This window comes from Molothrus ater, chromosome 14 (genome assembly GCF_012460135.2).
Source record: "Molothrus ater isolate BHLD 08-10-18 breed brown headed cowbird chromosome 14, BPBGC_Mater_1.1, whole genome shotgun sequence".
Lineage (NCBI taxonomy): Eukaryota > Metazoa > Chordata > Aves > Passeriformes > Icteridae > Molothrus > Molothrus ater.
Window position 1 is genome coordinate 13000736 of NC_050491.2, and position 19161 is coordinate 13019896.

The 19161-nt window shown below is 40.9% G+C and overlaps 1 protein-coding gene across 1 annotated transcript; it reads left to right on the plus strand.

The window, feature by feature from the left end:
- The first annotated feature begins 719 nt into the window (after positions 1–719).
- HPRT1 (hypoxanthine phosphoribosyltransferase 1) lies at positions 720–17382 on the plus strand. Its single transcript, XM_036402181.2, has 9 exons — positions 720–839; positions 2806–2912; positions 4379–4562; positions 8478–8543; positions 9193–9210; positions 11467–11549; positions 13894–13940; positions 15774–15850; positions 16440–17382. The coding sequence occupies exons 1-9, from the start codon at positions 813–815 to the stop codon at positions 16485–16487; spliced, it is 657 nt and encodes a 218-aa protein (XP_036258074.1). The 5' UTR covers positions 720–812; the 3' UTR covers positions 16488–17382.
- The last annotated feature ends 1779 nt before the right edge of the window (positions 17383–19161 follow it).

Here is a 19161-nt window from a genome sequence, read left to right on the forward strand (position 1 = left end):
ACTTTGTCAGCCAGCCCAGGGCACCGAGTGCCACGTTCAGTTTTTCCTTAAACACCTCCAGGCACCACCTCCCCGGGCTGCCTGTTCAATGTCTAATCACCCTTTCTGTGAAGAAATTCCTCCTAATGTCCAACCCAAACATGTTCTTAAGCCTGTGTCCCCTTGTCCTGTCGTGGTTCCCCGGGAGCAGAGCCCGACCCTGGCCTGGCTACAGCCCCATCGGGGCGTTGTGCAGAGCAGTGAGGTCCTCCCCAAGCGTCCTCTTCTCCGGGCCAAACACCCCCAGATCCCTCAGGAGCTCCCTCAGCAGACTTGTGCTGCTCCAGGGGCTTCACCCACTTCTGTTGCCCTTCTCTGGTCCCGGTCCAGCACCTCAATGTCCTTCCTGAGCTGAGGGGCCCAGAACTGGACCCAGCACCGTCACCTTCCCTTGTCATCCTGAGGGGACGGCGAACGCGCAGCGGGCTGTGGAGGGGAGGCTCAGCTCCCAAGACAAGGAGTGGGGACGTGGGAGAGCGGGGGGACACCTGCACCCTGCTGGGATGGGGACAGCCCCACCGAGGGAACGGCTCCAGTGATGTGTCCCCTCCGCCCCGTCCCTCCGGCCGCTCTCCGAGCCGCTGCACAGCGTATACCGAGAGCGGCCATGTTGAGGGCGGGGAGCGCGGAGGGCGCGGAGGCGGCGCCGGGGCCGCAGCGGGCGCGGCGCCTCCTGCTCCCACCGCCCGCTGCCGCCGCCGCTCCCGCCGCTCCCAGCGCCCGCTCCCGCCGCTCCGAGCCGCCCGCAGCCGCCGCCGGCCGGGCCGCGCTCCATGGCGACCCCCAGCCCCTGCATCGTGGTGAGTGCGGGGGCTGCCGCCCGCGGGACGGGGGATGCTGGGCGCCGGGGCCGCTGTCCCCCGCCTGCCCCTCGGAATACGGTGATCTGTGAGGGAACGCGAGGGGTGGCATGGCGTGCCGTGGCGTATCGTATCGTGTGTTGTATCATGTCATGTCGCGTCCCTCGGCGCCGAGAGCCGCCGCCCCGGGGAGTCACCTTGAGGGCAGCCCCGGCCTCCCGGCGCCGGGCCCGGGTGTCCGTCCCTGCCCTCCGTGCCCCCGGCCGAGCGCGTCCCTTCCCGGAGCGGCCGCGGGTGCCTCGGGGTGGGCTCCGGGGGGATCCCGAGCCCGAGGGCGGCGGGCAGAGCCGGCGTTGGCGGCTCCGGAGCGAAGGTGGAAGAACTTCCCCCAGCGCCGCACAACTTCCTATTCCTGTTGCTGTTCGCGGCGTGCGGGAGGCTCCGCTCGGGAGAGCCCCACGTGTATGAGCGGGGTCTGGTTCTGCAGGAGCAGCATCCTTGGTATTTTTGTGTAATTGCCGCATCTGCTGAGGCTTTTAGTGCTCATTTTTATTTATCGTTTTAAAGCAAGTGCTAGTGCTGATGAAGTGCGTGCGGTGTCTGATGGCCGAGAGCTGTGACGGCCGCGAGGTTGCGACAGTAAATCCCTGCAGTCCGTAAAAAACCTAATAAAACCTGTAGGAAGGGCCCATTCCCTGCCAGATGCAGAACGGAAGGTTTAGTACACACGCTGGATGTAATGATGGGTCTGACCAAGGAAAAACCCCATGAGTTTTGCGTAGGACCTGCCTTATTTCTTAAAATGAGTCCCTGTGGACTGCAGGGACCACGAGCTCTTGCTGTGCGTGTGTGCAGCTCACACAGGGTCAGCTTTGGATGGGAGGCGAAATAATAAATTTCCCGGATTAAATACTCATTAAAGATTAATCAGCAAAAACCCCACGTAAACAGTTGTCAGACCACTGGCCAGGTAAGTGTTTCCACAGGCACTGAAATAAGATTTGAGTCCTGCAAGGGTACTAGTGGCCAAAATGGATACTTAAAATGCCTGCCCTGGTGAACTGTCAGCACTAACACTCTGTTTTCCCTCTAAAATTCTTTTTCACATGGTAGTGTTCAGCTACATAACCAGAGAGGGAAGTAATTTAAAAACCACATCATTTTCAAGCTGCAGCAGGGTTAGGGTTCAAGGAAGGCTCTGTTTGATGTAACAGCATGCCCTGAACCTCAGCAGTGTTCAGTATCATTATTTTATGTATGTATGTTTGCTAATCCCTTGTCCTAATTAATATCCTAATTAATATACCCTTGCCAGCATTGCAGGCTGTTTCATACAGGGAGTTTCCCCATGTGGAACAGGTTGCTGAAAGCTTTAATTTCAGATTCTGAATAATCTTGAACCTCTCCATTTTGGAAACGGTGGTTGGAGCAGAGTTGTTTCACAGCAGCATTAACTTGTCACGCTCACGTAGCTCTCCTGCCTTGTCCTGCACACTGGCTCGTGTGTTTTGTTGTGATCGAGTGTTGTGGAGATTTGGAAGGTGTCCATGTCAGAACCTCTGCTTGCTTAATTGCAGGTTTTGCATTACACTAGGAAAATCAAAGGGGTTAAAAAGCTTGATTATTTTTGTAATGGAATATAGAGTTTCACTGAGGTGTAGTAACTTCAGTTTCCTGCTCTCCACTGGAGGAGAACGTTGTAGGGCTTTCACACATTGCATTACATAACAACTCACAGTATTTCAAGTAACTCTTGTGAACTCTTAGATTACACTTTACTCTGTGTTCAGTGTGACTGATGTTTTTAGAGAGGGGGAAAGCAAGGTGGTTCTGATGAGAGTTGTGGGTTTGATAGGTTTTACTCATGGGTTTGATAGTTTTTACTGAATAAAGCAAAGGACTTGAAGTTTATCAGCACAGGCTTTCTCTAAGGCTTCATAGAAATCTCTCCCTGTTTCCTTTTCAGATTGGCGATGATGAACAAGGTTATGACCTGGATTTGTTCTGCATACCTAAACATTATGCAGATGATTTGGAAAAAGTCTATATTCCTCATGGGCTCATCATGGACAGGTTTGTTTGACTTCAGACAGTATACTGATTGCATGAAACTGGAATAAACATCTTCCAGTGATAATTTTGCTGCTTGGAGACTGTCTAAATAGATTACATTTAATTAGAGACTCAAATGGACAAATAATCTGTCCTTTTTTATTTTTTTATTTTTGCTTCTAAGAGTTTGTACATTTGCAGTCATGCTATTCTTTGAAAATTGGTCATAATTCTCAGGCAAAATTTTGTAGTATGTAACAACTTAGGACTTTCTTTCCTGTGTTTCTTTGATGTTTGACCTTCTTAAATTCTAACTAGAAGACATTTTGTTGTGTCAGTTCAGTGTGAAAATATAGTCTCTTGAATTTCCATGATATTACTAAAAGTAAACTATTAATCACATCATTTTAGAGTCTCTCATGTTGATGTGGTGGATAAATAACATCCAACTTTCTCCTGCTTTCCAAGAAAGACATTATCTTCTGCAAATATCAATCTATCACTTCTGTGGTTTCTGAAATCTGTGATGTGCTATGCAAGCCTTGTCTTGTGTGATCAGAAATGTGTTTACAAGCCTACAAGACATTTTTGTTTTACTTTGTGGTTGAAAGTTGCTAATTTTCTTTGTGAGAATGAACAACAAATTCAGTGAATTTAAGCCTTTTATGAGTGGTGCTGGATGAGTCTTCCAGGGGATCTTGTGACTAGGAATATGTTTAGATATTGCATGGTTCTGTTTGACTAGATACAATGAACATTCCTATAAAAAATTATTTTTAAATATTAAAACTTTACGTTGGAAGTCCATATAGAGGACAAAAATTGGACAAAGTACACATCATTAAGGAATTGACGTAACGTTTATGATGGTTGGCTTTCTCTGAGAAACCTGCTGTCAGCTGGCACACAATAAATGCAGACCATGCTTTCTAAAATAAATGGCAAAATAAATTTAGAAACAATTATTGCAGAAAAACGGTGCAGCATTCTCTTGCTCTGTCTTGCTGGTATTGTATGCTGCTTTCAGGACAAATTTCTGGCATTCTGGTTTGGCAAACTAACATCAACTCTTCAGTTTACAATTTGAGCGTTTTCTTGCTCGTCATCTGGTGAGGGCTGCTGCCTTTGGGGTTGTGTTAACTTACATTGCTCTTTGCATGGAAGCTGAACCTGTATTTGGAAGGAGAAAACACCTTCATGTCTCTTATCTGCCAGTGAAACAGTTTCAGGGTGTTGAGGTTTGCTTTGGCTGCCCGTGGTAGGAAAACAAGCGCATTTGGCAGTGCTACTGTTGGATTAACCTTGAACAGCAAAACCTTGTTGGCCTATAAGGTGTAAAAGTGACCCAAGTAGTGGGCAAATATTTCCAAGCAAAATGTGTTTCCAGGTTTGCTGCGTGTGTTTGCTGCTGCTAGGTGTGTCAAACGCTGCTGCTGTGATGGACAATGGAATGTTATGACAGCTCACTCTTCCTTGGTTTTGTTTAGGACGGAGAGACTGGCACGAGAAATTATGAAAGGCATGGGAGGACACCACATTGTGGCACTCTGTGTACTCAAGGGTGGCTATAAATTTTTTGCTGATTTATTAGACTACATCAAAGCCCTGAACAGAAACAGTGACAAATCAATCCCCATGACAGTCGACTTCATTAGGTTGAAGAGTTACTGTGTAAGTATCTATGCAGTACTGTGCAATTTTTAGCTAAGTTGACTACAAATTATTAACAGAGGTGGTTTAATATTGTTACTGCTCTAATATGCTAGTATTAAACAAATAATTAAGGGAATTAAGAGTCACAAGCCAATTTACACTTTCTCTACCTTATTATATAATGTGTTTTCTTTTAGACCTTGATATCTCCTCACCCCAGTAGAATCATTAGCTGAGGAGAGAGACCCTTTTACATGTCCTTTACTTGTTCAGCGAAATCCTCTCTGCCCTCTACCCCATCTCTAAAGCTGTGGCTCTAGACCAATACAGAGAATTCTTCTGCAACTGTTACTACAAAAATTTAATTCTGAGAGTTTTTATATGGCCCAGACATCATTCTTGGACAGGATGACTTGAAAGCTGCAGAAGTGGTTCCCTATCTCATTTTTTTTTTTATGAACCAAACAATGAACAAAATTAGTTGTATTTGATCATGAGGAAACACTAGATAAATAAACATAGATTTGTGATTAATGAGCTCTGAATATGGCATTACATTTTCAAGACAAGACATAGGTTGCCTTGAGTTTAGATTTTTAGGGGAAGAATTTCTTTTGATTCTGAACACAAGTATTCAACTTTGTAGGGAAACAGAACATTCTGTAACACGAGGTAACTTTTGGGTTTTACAGAGGGAAGCAGAGGGCTTATGTTGTGCAGGTTGGGGGAAGAAGCAGATGTTTGTCAGCACAGTATGATTTCCAGCTTACTGACAGCCGAGTCTCATGTTTTTGAGATTTCAGAAATTTATTATTTTTTCCCTAAGACCATCTATAAGATGGGTTTTTTGTTTTAGTTTAGAGTGTTTAAATACACTGTTTCACAATGTTATGCTGTTTGTTCTCTATCAGTAGCTTTGCATTGAAGTCAGGGTTACTTGTCCCAGCTGTAGCCCACTCCCTATTCCAGCAGAAAAATACAGATTCCCAAGTTTAAAAAATCACTCTCATCTTTTGTTTCATTAAACTGTGAAACCTGAGATGGAGTTATTTACAGACTTAGCCTGAACTGTTGCAGAACTTGATAAATCCATGATTCCTCTCAAGCTCTCCATTAAAGTGTCCTGACAAAGCCAAGAGCTGTGTGTGGCTTTGGTGCAGTCCTTCTGCAGGACAGGCAGCCTGGGGCACACACAGCTGCCTGTCCAGTGGTTACCTGGAGACCACACTGGGGTTTGCAGAGCACTAATTCAGTTATGTGCGTTAATGAGAGTGCAGGCCTGGGCAGAAGGGCTCTGCCAGCCCTTGGTTGTATCTCACAAGGCACTTTGTGCTTGTGCACTGTGTTAAAATCAGTGAGGGAGAGCAGTCTGAGCCTCTTTTCTACTGTGCCTCCCAAAAGGGGAGGCTCCTGCCTCAAGTCCCCTTCACCCCAAAGCCCCCACATGCCCATATATTCTGCCTGTAAAAGCTGCAGAAAACTGAATGTCTCTATTACAGAATAGTAGGTTAAAGAATAGGAAATTATGACTTCCACCTGTTTTTTCTTGGAGTGGAAATTGTGTATCTTCTGCTTTCTTCACTTAGGAACACTTCCAATAACTTACTTACCTTGTTTAAAGAATCAGTACAAAGACTACACCCTTCATGCTCTCTACTTTCTAACTCAGAAAAAAAATACTGGAGAAATAGTTTGAAACACCTGAAAAAAGTCTCTGCTAAAAAGCAAGGCTGACTTTTAACTGATCTCCTAGGTGTGTTTTGGATCATTTCTTTACTTCAGCTGTTTTTGTTTATTCCCCCTCAGAACTACAGTGCCTTGATATTAATAGGGGAGTGAGCAGCAAAGTAAGTTTTATGGAGATTACAGTCCTGTTTTTACTATAGAAACAAGTGTATGAGGAGAAAAGTAGACAGAAAGCTGTTGAAGCCAGACATTTTCCTTGAGGTGTTGGCTTGAGGGTTTTTGATTTTGTCAGCCAGTTCTATAAAATAATGTTTTCTTGTTCTGGATGAGTGAGGAGCTGCTAATGTGATGCCTCCACTACCCTATTCATAACCATTTATTTTCTGTAGCCTCTCTTAGGTGGTTATTAATATCCAAATTTAGGTCCTTTAGATTGCATAATTTGATAGACTGGATAAGAGTATCCTATTGTGGACATGTATGTAACAGCTTGACTGGGTCTTCCATCAGTAATAGTATCAGAATGCTAAATCTGCTCTGTAGTCTTCATCTGTGCTTTGCTACAGGAAGGGATCTGTGTTCAGTGGGTGAAAATCATCACAACTGTAATGGACACTTGGAGGTGGAGCTTTCAGCTCCCTTGTTGCTGTCTCTGGATGTGATTACTGGATCATGCTGCCTGCCTTTACAGACTGCATAAAAGATGTTAAAAATATCCTGGTCGCATAAATGAGGCCCATGAACTTTTGTGATGGTTCTGTAATTGATGTAATTGAAGTTCTATTCTTGTTTCAAACTGATCATTTAATATTTACAAGATTATGGGTTTTTTTTCTGTGTTGCAATGCAAAATTCATACTGTACTGCACCCAGAATAATTGTCTAAGAAAACTGATGTGATCAAGCTGTGATTAAACTTCACTTGTAACTTCAGTTTTCCAAGTCCTTACAGATGAATTTTAAGGATCTGGCAAGCTGTTAAGAAATGGAAAGATAGTGTTTGTGATCAGATTCAGCTCTCACTATTCTTGACAAACAGTTTATTTTGTTTGTGTTGCAAGAAGAATGTCTCCTGCATTTAAGTATGGAAATGAGCAAATGTTGCTTGTGTACTCATGAAGGGCAGCCAAAGACAGTGGATGTGTTGCACTGTCACTGGTGAAAATCTGGATTTTCAGTGGAGTATGTGGTAAACTCTGGTTAGACTGGTCACAGCAGTATTCTGAAAGGACTCTGCTAACCAAACCTTCCAGCAGGATACTGTAAGGAACTTTTTAAAATGCCACTTTAAAAGGTGATCTTGGAGTCACTTGAGTCAGGAGTCACAGTCTTGTAAAACGTTATTGTTTTCCAGCAGTGACAACAGGGAGGCAGTGAAAACAGATCTAAACAGTAAAACTCTTATGTGTTAAACCATAAAGCATTAAAGTCTTACCAGTACTGAACTCGGAAATAAGGCTCCTGAAGATAATTAAAACATTGCTTAATGATTAAACAAAGTTCTTGCCAGTGGAAATCTGGTTATAGCCAATGTCAGAAATCTTTAACTCTTTTTTCACCCTTTCATTGCTCAGGAACTTAGCACCTGCATATGACATCGAATATGAACTGTGAGACACTGCAAGGTTTAAAGTCAGTTGAGTGTTTTTATCACAGTTTAGATTTACTGAAGCAATATGCAGTGTAGTGATGGTGTACCTGTGTTGCTGTTCAATTGTATAGGAACTAATTTGATTTGTTACTAATATTGGCTGTAAACCAAGCATAAACTTTTCGGGCTATTTTTGTAGCTTATTGTTCTAAATAGCAATCAGTGCCTTGTTTGCTGGCTATTCTTGTTATGATTGCCTATTCTTATTCAGAGTAAGACTTTCTAAAGCAACAAAGTTTAAAATGTAAATTACCAGCTATACAGCATCCTGTAGCTTGGAAACCAGAAGTGTTTTTTGTCCTGTTTCTATATCTGTAGAGAATGTATAGTAAGTCCTTGCTTTTTAGATACATATGTGTATATAATGGTCACAGATTATGTGTTGATGCAAATCTCTTGTCAAACAGTCTTTTATCTGAAAAACTATCTATGAAGTTGATCACTTGTAATTTCTTTGTTCATAGAGATGCTGTTGTTGCTGTGCTTCTGAAAGCTTTAACATTTACCAGTTGTGTACTTCACAGTTTTGACATTTACTGCAAGAAGAAAATCAGTTTAATTCTTGTCATGCAAATGTTCACCCTCCTCTTTCTTAGAATGATCAGTCAACTGGAGATATCAAAGTCATTGGGGGAGATGACCTCTCAACGCTGACTGGAAAGGTGGGTACCAGCTGTGTGTGTGTGTCTGTGTTTGTTCCTCTGGAGGAGTGGTGGGAATTCATTCTCTTGAGATGTGTAAGGTGCAGCCCACGTCAGGAACACAGATCCTCATGACAGGCAGTGACAAGAGGAGGAAATAGGAGAATGTAAATTGGGAATCTTCTTTTCTCCAGTGATTCTGTGGAGGTCATTGAGCCAGATGTCAGGGGTTAAAAGCACCACTGCTCCTGCTCTGTCAGAACACATCACTTTCCCCTTCTCCTCACACATAGGTCATTTTTAAGACGTGTGTCAATGTAAAGGATGCAGGTATGACAGAATTGTACCTGTCTCTGCAGTAGGACACTCTTCTCTAGAAGAATAGTAATTCTATGCTCTCTGTTTTGATCTCTTTTGCATATGTCTAGAATTTTCAAAGTATGAGTAATTCAAAGACTGTACTTAGCATGAACAGTTGAGAAGAATCTCAGCTAATTGTTATTAGAGCATCAGAAATGTTATACTACAAAGCAGTTGCTGTAACACATGTAAACATACATAAATGGTGGTGCAAATATTTAAGTGCACTGGAAATGAGTTATGAAGATTAATAAGAAATTGTATGTTGTCTAGATACTAATGGATTTGTTTTTCTTTTTCTTCCTACCAGAATGTTTTGATCGTAGAAGTAAGTACTGTGTTTCACTTGGAAGTTCTAATTTGACAGGTAAAAGAGTTCTAATAGAAGTTGTTCCTAAGCCAGAAAACCTACAGTTTGTGGTTTCAAGGTTTCCAGCTTCTGATTTCAGGCCTGAATTTTGCAAGTGGTCTCTGAATTTGAACGAAGCTGTGTTTTGAATTCTCAAATTGCATTCAATTGCTACATTTAACCAGGAAAACATCCATCTAAAATGGTTTGTATTTTCTTTCAGTTTTCTGAGATTTTGTCAATTCTAAAATGTCTAATTTTTTCCCTTTTTTTTTTTTTGTTTGAAAAAGTAGTCTGAAAAAAAAGTGGTACTAAGCATGTTATTGTTCTGGGTTCATCCCAGCAAGTTAGGAAACTAAACTAAACTGCAGAGGTAGAAAGAGATTCCTGGTATGAGTATCCTAAAATACATGAAAAGCAGATCTAAGCCCAGTGTCCCTGTGTGTAGTTTGTTTAGAGAATAGTGACACAGAAAATGCTAATTCTTAATTGGCATTTTGTAATTGCTGAATTCCCTTTCCTCTGTCTTGTCATGGTTCTCTGGGTGATAGCAGCTTCAGTACAGCTCAATTTGATTGCCTGGTAGGTGCTGTTGCTTAGTTCTTGCTTTCATACCTCTATCTTGATGAACACCATTGCTGACGTGCAGCCAATGTCACTTTCCTTGAGTACAACTGACAATTTCAGGGTAGGGAAGCAGCAGCAGTAGACAGGAAAAGCGGATGTGCAATCTAATAATGTGTTAAGGCTCCAAATATGGAAATGGCATGTTTGTAAGCAAAGAAAGAACTATGGCAACTGATGCATCAGCCAAAGGAAAGGATGTTTCCTCCCATAAAATGTGTTTCTGTGTATTATTTTTCTAATTTGAGAAGGTTATATTATTCCACAGGAAGCACATGCAGTTCCAAAACTCCTACCAAAATAGTATGTATCCAGCAGTCACTGTGTGATCAGTGTCCTTTGAAGTATATTTTGCTTCAGATAGACAGATGTGTTTAATTGTGTATCTGCTCCATTTCAGATGAATGTAATCCCCAGATTAGGTTAGTTTCTTATTTGTTTAGTGAATCATCTGTCCATTGACTCGTCTTACAGAGTCAGATATGAACACTTGCTGATCACCATTCTAACTGTCAAATGGTAAAATGCACATCTATTGTAAATTTAATGTCTTGAGTGCTAGGCTTTACTGTGTCCCTTTAATGTCCAAAAAAATTCTGTACAAAATGGAAGTTCATCTCCAATAAACAGCTCATCACACAACAGAAAACCAGTAATAGGTTCTGCTTTTCTCTTAGAGCATGGAAGTAGCTGTTTATTTAGCAACTTTGATTTTTATCTATATACCAGTACAACTTCTTTGACTCCTATGAAGTTTAATGATTAAAAGCATTGAGTGTTAATGGTAATGCTGACAGGTGCTCTGTTGAGTTTGTTGTTTGATTTTTATTTTAATTAAGAGTTATAGGAAAATCAGATGAAACCAGGATATTGCTGCTTCTTTGCTGTCTGCCTCCTTCACTTCAAATAGATTTGATTTTAGGCCAGGGCAAGGACTGTCCCTCTTAAAGATGGTGGGATTGTTTAGTCCAAATGAGGAGGCCATTTCTGATGCTTCAGTTTCAAGCCATATATTCTCTTTTCATTTTCTGTTTATATGTGCAGTGAATGGGATAAAAATGCTGTGTCAACATTTATTTTAGTGCGTTTTAGACTTCAGAACTGCACTCAGACTTCCCTGTGCAATTTCTTCAGGTATTCTTGGCTCTGTAAAGTAAATTATACTCCTTTTCCTTTAACTGCAGTAATGAGTTGTTCTGCCTGTTTTCCCTTCTTGCTTTTCTTCCTGTGGAATACTCTGTAACTGAGCTCAACAGCCAGACTAACATTACTCTTATCATACTCAAATTAAACATTATCTCATTGCTGCAAGGAGCACAGTATCCAAAAGGAGCCAAGCAGGTCATTGCAGTAACTGTTTGTTCAGCAAAGCCATGGTTATCCACAGCAGTGAAGCACTCTTGTTAATGTGTGTGATCACTTTACCCAGTGTGGTTGTGTAAGCCCAGCTCTGTGTTTTGTGCCACCTGGATTTGGTTGTGAGCATTTTTACTGGCTGTAGTTTGCAATATTTTCATGCTGCTGTGAATGAGCAATTTCAATGGTAGAAACTTGAAAGTGCTACTCTGACATGGTTAATACTCTGTCTTACATGAGTGTTTTTATTTTCAGGATATAATTGATACTGGTAAAACAATGAAAACGTTGCTGTCTCTCCTTAAACAGTACAATCCAAAGATGGTGAAAGTAGCCAGGTAAATGTTTGATGATTATTTGTGCTGGTTTTCACCTTAAGAAGGTTTAAAAAAAACCCCAAACCAACAAGTAAAAACAAACATAGAAAACATTTCCATGGAAGAGAAACAGGAGGGAACATTTCTGCAGGAGTCATATGTGATGTGATTTGTTGAAGTCACTACTTGTTTAAACTCCTAAAGCACTTTTGCATACTGTAAGCACATATATATGTTAAGGATATTGGAAACACTGTTCTTTCCAGTCTTATTGCTGGAATAGCTCCTGTGCTTCACAAGGGCATAACCTTGTGCATGCCTGAAAACCTCTTGCCTATCATATTATGGTAAGTTTGTGGGCTTTTAGCACTGAAGTCCAAGTTTAGAAGTATCTAGGAGAATTGAAATCTTTTGATCTTAAAAGAAATACCCTCTCAAGTTAATAGAGGTATTTTCAGCACAAATTTAGTTCATAAATGTAGACTTTAATTAGAAGGGGGAATAAGAAAAAGGAGTGGTTGTCACTTACTTGTATGTAGTGTCTCTCCAAAGATGTTTTTTTCTGCTGGCACTGTCTGAACTTCACTATACTGCAGTGGTGTACCTGTGCAATGGAGATTTTCTGTTTTTCCTTCTTAAATTGTGGACTTTAATTGGTTTGCACACTAACATGAGTGAGTGTGTAGTGTGTGTAGTGCAGCTGAGCTTTAGAGGTCATTCTGTGAGAGTCACCCAGCCATGTGCTCTTCCAGCTTTTCTACTTAGTTACACCTTTAATGAATTCATTTCAAAACATTTCATAATTAAACAACTTGCAACCAACAGGAAATATTGAGGGTGATATTGTATTATTAACCAATATCAACATTCCTCCTACTTCTTTTTAAATTACATCTCTTCCACTGCTATGCTGTGGTTGTGTATTTTTTAATAAAAGCATAATGATTGCTGGGTGTAATATCTAATCACTTGTGTTGCCATAACAATGTCAAAGCAGTTGTTAGACTTACCAGAACAGCTCTTCTTGCTGGTAATCTGGAGGTGACCTGCTGAAGGTGAGGCTTTGTGGATTTCCCCTGGCCAGTTTTTAAATATGTGTCACTATTAAGTGTTGTAACACTACAGTGTAAAAAATAAATATCATTAATATAGTCCAAAAATTAATATCATTAATATAGTCCAAAAACCAATTTCCTGTATTTTAAACCTGTTGCAGTAATTTGGGTCTGCCCAGGGAAAGACCTGTCTAGGGAAACATGATCATTCTAGATAGTCTTACATTCTTAGTGGCTTGACTTCTCTCTCTTATATATCTTTCTTCTTTGATAATTTTTTGGTTGTTGTGTTGTTGTTGTAGTTGTTGATTGAGTTGGGGTTTTTGAGGTTTTTTGTTTGGTTTGGTTTGGGGTTTTTTTTAGGTTTCTATTTATTTTCCTTCACACATTTAAGTAGTTGTAGTGAGGAGATGCGAACTAATGCCAGCACTATTTTGGGGTTTCTTTGATCAAATTCTACACCAATTCTCAAAAATTAGGTCTCCCAATTAGAAGTTCCAGAAACTAAAATCAAAACTGTGACTGTGGCAAATGAAGCCACAGGTGATGGGCTGATGCAGGAGGGAAGGGGGTCTGTGCTCAGTGTACAGAGTGATGCTGGTCCTGTTTGCATTCAGCCATCAGCCACCTTTGCTTTTCCTCAGACAGACAAATGTCAGGCCTGTGGGATTGTCTTATACGAGGTAGAAGTGCTCTGCTGAATAATGAGCAAATCAAACTAAGCTAGCAGGGCATTTCTCTCTCCCACAGTACCCCCAGCTCTCTATCTCCATGCTTTTTACCCTTCTGACCATCAGAAACAATTACATTTCCTTTATGGGGGTAATTAGTACTTCCAGTGAAAAGCAGTTAAGGACAAGTTGTGCAACTGCAATTGAGGTCACATTCAAGCAGGTAAACTTTTCCTTCATTAAACTTAGGCTTTTGTTGGGCTTTTTTTCTTGGGCTACTTCCCAGACTATTGCCTCTTTACCTACAAGGTAAATTGCACCTCAAGTTCCTAACATACCTAAAATTCCACTAAGTAACTTTTGACAGTGAAAATCCATCCAGATCAGTGTCTCCCAGCCTTTTCCTTGCAGACCTGTTAGTCAGCCTTTAGGCTGTGAACCATTAATGATAGAAAGTTTTGCTTTTGTCATTATGATCTTTTGTGCCTGCAAGTAAAATAATGGTTTGAAATATGTGTAATTAGGCTGTCAGTTATGCACACTTAGGCTTAACTCAGCTTCTCTGTCATCAAAACAGTGTCATATATTTGTACATGGTGCTTTTCCCTGTTTCAGTTGTACATTAATTTTATTTGACAGTTTGCTGGTGAAAAGAACTCCTCGAAGTGTGGGATACCGGCCGGACTGTAAGTGACTTTTGACAACCACTTTTCATTATTAAAAGTGTGTCTTTGTATTGTGGATCTTTTGCTCAAAGCCCAAGGATGTTCCAAACAGGTTTTCACTAATTATTCTTGATAAAGTTTGCTCTTATTTAGATAATTAAATATTTGGAATGTACTTTGAGACAGTTAATCAGGATTTGTAACATTTGCAACATTTTATTATATTGAAAACCAAACTTTGATGTTATGGTCTAGGTTATACCTTTGTCATGTGCGAATTCTCTCAACTTGCATGTAGTCATGCTTCAGTCAGTGGAATCTGCTGGATTCACCTTTTGACACTTTGGGGAGTGATTTGTGTGCCTTAGCCTAGTTACCTCCTGCCACTTGGCTGTCCCCAAGAATGTGGGAGGACTACATGGGGTAGCAGGTCTGATAAAAGTTTACAGTGTTAAAATGCCTAAATTGGCACTGGTTATGTCTGGGCATCTGAATTACTCCCTTCTTGTCCTCTCCTGTCTGTCCCAAGACTGTGAGTGAAGGAAGAGCATCCAGGGCAGACAGTGGTGGGAGTGACAGCTCCTCCTGCCTTGGGCAGGGCTGTGTACTTTAATCATGTTCCAGAGGCTGAATTCCTCTTCCATTCATTATGAAAGTGAAGAGAATTGAGCACAGAATCACATCCTCTTCCTCCTCCTTTGCAAGGTTGTACAATGCTCTGTAAGTGAAGCTTTTCATACCTCAGGGCTTCACTGAGGTGCTCCCCTCATTGAAGGACACCCCTCGTTCCTGGGATCTCATTAGAGGCTTAGCTGGGCTAATGGTGCCTTTGGAGCATCCTGCATGCAGCAGCTGATTTGTTTTGCCATCTGTCCCCAGAGACAACCTGTCAGAGCAGGACATGTGAGCTCTGAAGGAGACAAGAAGGCAGCAATGGCTGGGCCTCCATTTTATCCCTGTTTTGTGAGGCCCACTAAGTGCTAAACATCACCTTAGTTTTTCTAGAAGTGCCCACAGCCTTTTATTTGAATTGCACAGTTTATCTCCCTGCTTTTCTCATTGTTGCCAGGGAGAGAAAAAAGACACAGCTCTCCTGCTCAGGAGTCTTTCATTTTAGCAGAGGGAGAAAAACCCTTTGTAATTTTTATATTTTTGTTAATTTAATTTATTTTGGTAATTCTATAGTATGTGTAGACAGTGTGGACTAGTTCTGCCTGACAAAGTATCTTGCTAGAGCTGTTCAGACAATCTGGAATGGCTGATGTCCTCTTTTTAGGCAAACTTTTTGGGAGATAAAAATCACAACCAAACACAAAAACCAGCAACAAATCAAAGCCAAAAGCAAACTCAAAGCAGCCAACCCACACCTGGTTCTGAAACCTGCAAATGACCCTTCCTGCAGCCCTGTCTGGAGTGCAGCTCCAGTGCTGTGAGGGGAACTTACATTGTGCTCACAAATCCACTGCTGCTGTGCTGGCATGTCAGGCATCAGGAACTGCCAGGCAGGATTGGCACTTCTGCACATGTTTGCAAAGTCAGAGGACATTTTCAAGGAATTTTACATTCTCATAATAATATCCTGTCAGGAAATTTAAGAGCTTCCATTAATTTCTTGCAGACTAGGACCAGGCAGCTGTGTGGGAACCAATAAATACATCTATTTAATTTCCTTTAGTTGACAAATCAACAAAGTAATTAAAATTGTAAAATGGCTGAAATATTAATCTGAGGGTACTAGAGTGGAAGAAATAAAATGAGTTGCAATCTATATCTATAAAATTCCATATTGTGTCTGTAAAAAGATCTAGTGAACTCTAGGAGGTTGTTTTTCTAACACTCTGGTGACTTTTTCAGTTGTTGGATTTGAAGTGCCAGACAAATTTGTTGTGGGATACGCCCTAGATTACAATGAATACTTCAGAGATTTGAACGTAAGTAATTTTTCCCGTATGTTTTTCTCCATTTAAAACTGGGGAGGAGGAAGGAAGGGAAATCTCCTTACATCATTCTCCCTGCTCTGTAAATCATGCCTCATATTCCAGTGATGAGAATAAGCCTGAGAGCAGCAGGGCAGCGTTTGGAGCTCTGATAAAACAAAAAAAATTTATTTTGCTGCATGCAGAGTGGAGGCTGCAAAACTGTCAGCTTTGAAATAAGGTGAAGTTTGTGTGAAGTTTCTTGTCTCACCAGATTTCTGCAACAAGTGCATTTGCTTAGTTATGTCAGAGTTAAAGAAGAGAGAGACCTGGGAAGAAGTTAAGAAGGGCTCACATTTTATTATTTTTATCATTAACTCTTCATCTGGGTATCACCAGACTCAGCAGACAATCGGTGGGAAAAGAAGGCAATGTGGAGATTTTTGGACCAAAACAAGGCCTAAGTTTTTCTGCATAAACAGTGTCAGAAGATTCTTCCTCCTGAAGTGTGTACAGCACACTTGTGTTGCTTTCAGAAGCTTGTTATTGATGTCAAATCTTGGTCACTTTCCTAACAGGACCTTTTTATTTTATTTTGTTTCAGCATATCTGTGTGATCAGCGAGACGGGGAAGCAGAAGTACAAAGCATGAAAGCAGAGTTCAAGTGACAACAGAGCTTTGAAATGTTTTGTTTACTGAGTCCTATCTTTCACAGGCTTCAGCTCTGGTACACCAGCTACACTTGTAGAATGCCCCAGCCCCATTGCCATATGCTTACTGTAATTTATTGCATGTACAATATAAGAGCTCGTCTTGTTCATTTATATTTTAGAAATGTACACAATTAGTGCAGTTCTGCACTCCTTATTTTGATTTGCACTATGACACTACCGACTATTGCTGCCCCTGGTTGGGTTGTGCTGTTTGTGAGCTCCAGAGTCTAACTCTTGCAGTGGTAAATTGCTTAAACCTCATCAACCCAGAACTGAAATAGTTCAAGTACTGTAAATGTAAAGCATTTTATGATAGGGAAGTCTATTAGTAATATTTTTAAAATCTGTAATTTAAGTTTTATATTTTAATGCACAGATGTGATTGTGATTAATGGATAGTTGCACCTTTGGGTGGTAATAAAGCATGAGGAGCAGCCAGTTACAGTATCTGTAATCTCCAAGGGGCTCATCCAAATCTCCTGGAGTTGCCTTATTGCTGTAAAGAAAATCTGGGTGAAAAGTGTGTTTTTCCTTTTTTCTTTTTTTTTAAAGATGGAATGACAAAACAGAATGTTAAAAATCTAGTTTTAGTTGAGCTGCCTATTTCTGTTAGATTTTTTTTCTTTAAAAATATCCATCAGTCTGTGGAATTGCCTTTTAAATTTAAACAATTTTAATATATTTGTGGGAAAAAAAAAGAAGTATTGTAATGTTTACTTTATAAGATCTACAAAGCAAAGTACTTTAAATAAAGGCTGTCTCTTTAAAATAAGCCCCACACATCTATCCCACTCATTCTATATATTAAAGTGCTCTTGAAATTTTCTTCTCAATATTTTCATCAGTGTTTGTGACAGTGAAGGCAGACTGTACATTTGGTACCTTTGTAGAGCTTTTGGTTAATGTAATCCTGTCTAAGAGAGAGGTGACAAAAGTGCTGGGGGAAGATACTGAAACAATTGCATATTCTCCAACCAAACCAGATTTCAGAGAGAACAGTTGAAGCAACAGTCCTTTGTTCTGTCTTGGCAAAAATGAAGAGTGGAGATTCTGTGTCCATTAAACATATCCATGTGGGAAAAAAACCCACAAGAAACCCACAACCATTTTGTAAGTAATCCTTTTGGTTTGTTTCATTAGCACTTCTGTTCATGTGGAGTCCAGTTCTGAGCACGGCAGCCCAGCTCACACCTGTGTTTGTGCTGTGCTTTTTGGTTCTTGTTCTCTGCATGTGGATTCTCCCACCACATCCTCGGATTTAATGCTGCTCAGTGCCTAATACACAATGGAGTTTTTGAAGTATTCTGTTTTGAAAGATTTTTCTCTGGTTTTGAAGTTGGAGTCTGTACTTTTCCAAGAACTGCACAGTACTGCCCATCCATGGCCTGCTCAGTTACAGCTGACCTAATATTAATGATAATAGAAGACCTAAAATATGAATTCACACAATGTAATTACATCAAATGACCAGATTTCTGGGAGAGCTATTTGTAAATCAGAATTCTCTTTACCTGATCAAAATTATACTGTAGGTTATTCTTTCAAAGAGCTTTTGTTCCAATGCACTACAAAGTCTGATTGCATTTCTGGATTTGTCCTAAATCACCTTTGTGTATCTGCCTGTTCAAGAACCTGTGACTTGTTGCAAAAACATGCAGAGCATCTCCAAGAAGAGGAAATAATGAGTCTCCTGAAAGGATTTCCAGTCATGGTTAAGACAATTACTCAAAAAATGTGATTTGGGAAAGAGAGGAGGGGTTGAGTTAGTCACAACGAGGGGTTTATCTTTCAAATGTAGCTGGAGCAGGGAATCCCTGGTCTGCTGGGGAAGGGGTTGGGATTGCATGGATGGTGTGGGCAGAGCAGAGGTTTGGGAAGATGCTGTTGAGCCACACTGGCCCCAGGAGCGCTGCAGCAGCACAGGATTGCTTCCTACCACACCACCTGTGTCTGATGGGAAAGGTCTGTAGTTAAAATCCCACTGAATGTTCCCACATTTCAAGCACAGAGGTTTTTTTCACTTCACATAGGTGCTTGTCAGGTCAAGTTCATCACCACAGAGAGATTCCTTATTCAAAAGCTTTTGTTGGTCTGAAAATTGTTCAGATGAAAGGTTACCCCCTCCCTCACCCTTGCTGGAATAGTTCTGTCTACTGCAGGCTTTCACAGCTGCTGTGTGTGCACAACAGGAAGATAAATCCTCACTTGAAAAACGTTGAAACTGCAATTGTTAATTTTTGTATGGTAATTTTGGTTAAAAGACTGGGGGTTTAGTCACATCTTTGCAAGTTAAACACCAGCTTTATACGACCCAGACATATATTAAAGCATTATGAAAGCACAGAGGAGTGTCTTGTATTTGAACATTTATGTGCCATTTGAAATTCATTATAGTTCCATTTTTTATGAATTACAAATGCATGCTGGAAAAATAATTTTGAATATTTATAGGCTTTGCTACACTGTCTCTCCTTGTGACATCTGGCATTTCTGTACATTTTGGTAGCTGAGACACAAAATGTGATGAAAAGTCTCTCTGTGAACTGAGCTGGCACTTCACTTGGGGCTTTTTTTTTGGCAATCCTGGTTTTGAAAATTGAGTTAAATAAGGA

Excerpts from the sequence above, each read along its gene's own strand:
- HPRT1 (XM_036402181.2), top strand. The coding sequence starts at position 813 with ATGGCGACCCCCAGCCCCTGCATCGTG. Across the intron at positions 11,550-13,893 it reads AAGATGGTGAAAGTAGCCAG|TTTGCTGGTGAAAAGAACTC; the intron begins GTAAATGTTTGA and ends TTTATTTGACAG. Across the intron at positions 13,941-15,773 it reads TGTGGGATACCGGCCGGACT|TTGTTGGATTTGAAGTGCCA; the intron begins GTAAGTGACTTT and ends TGACTTTTTCAG.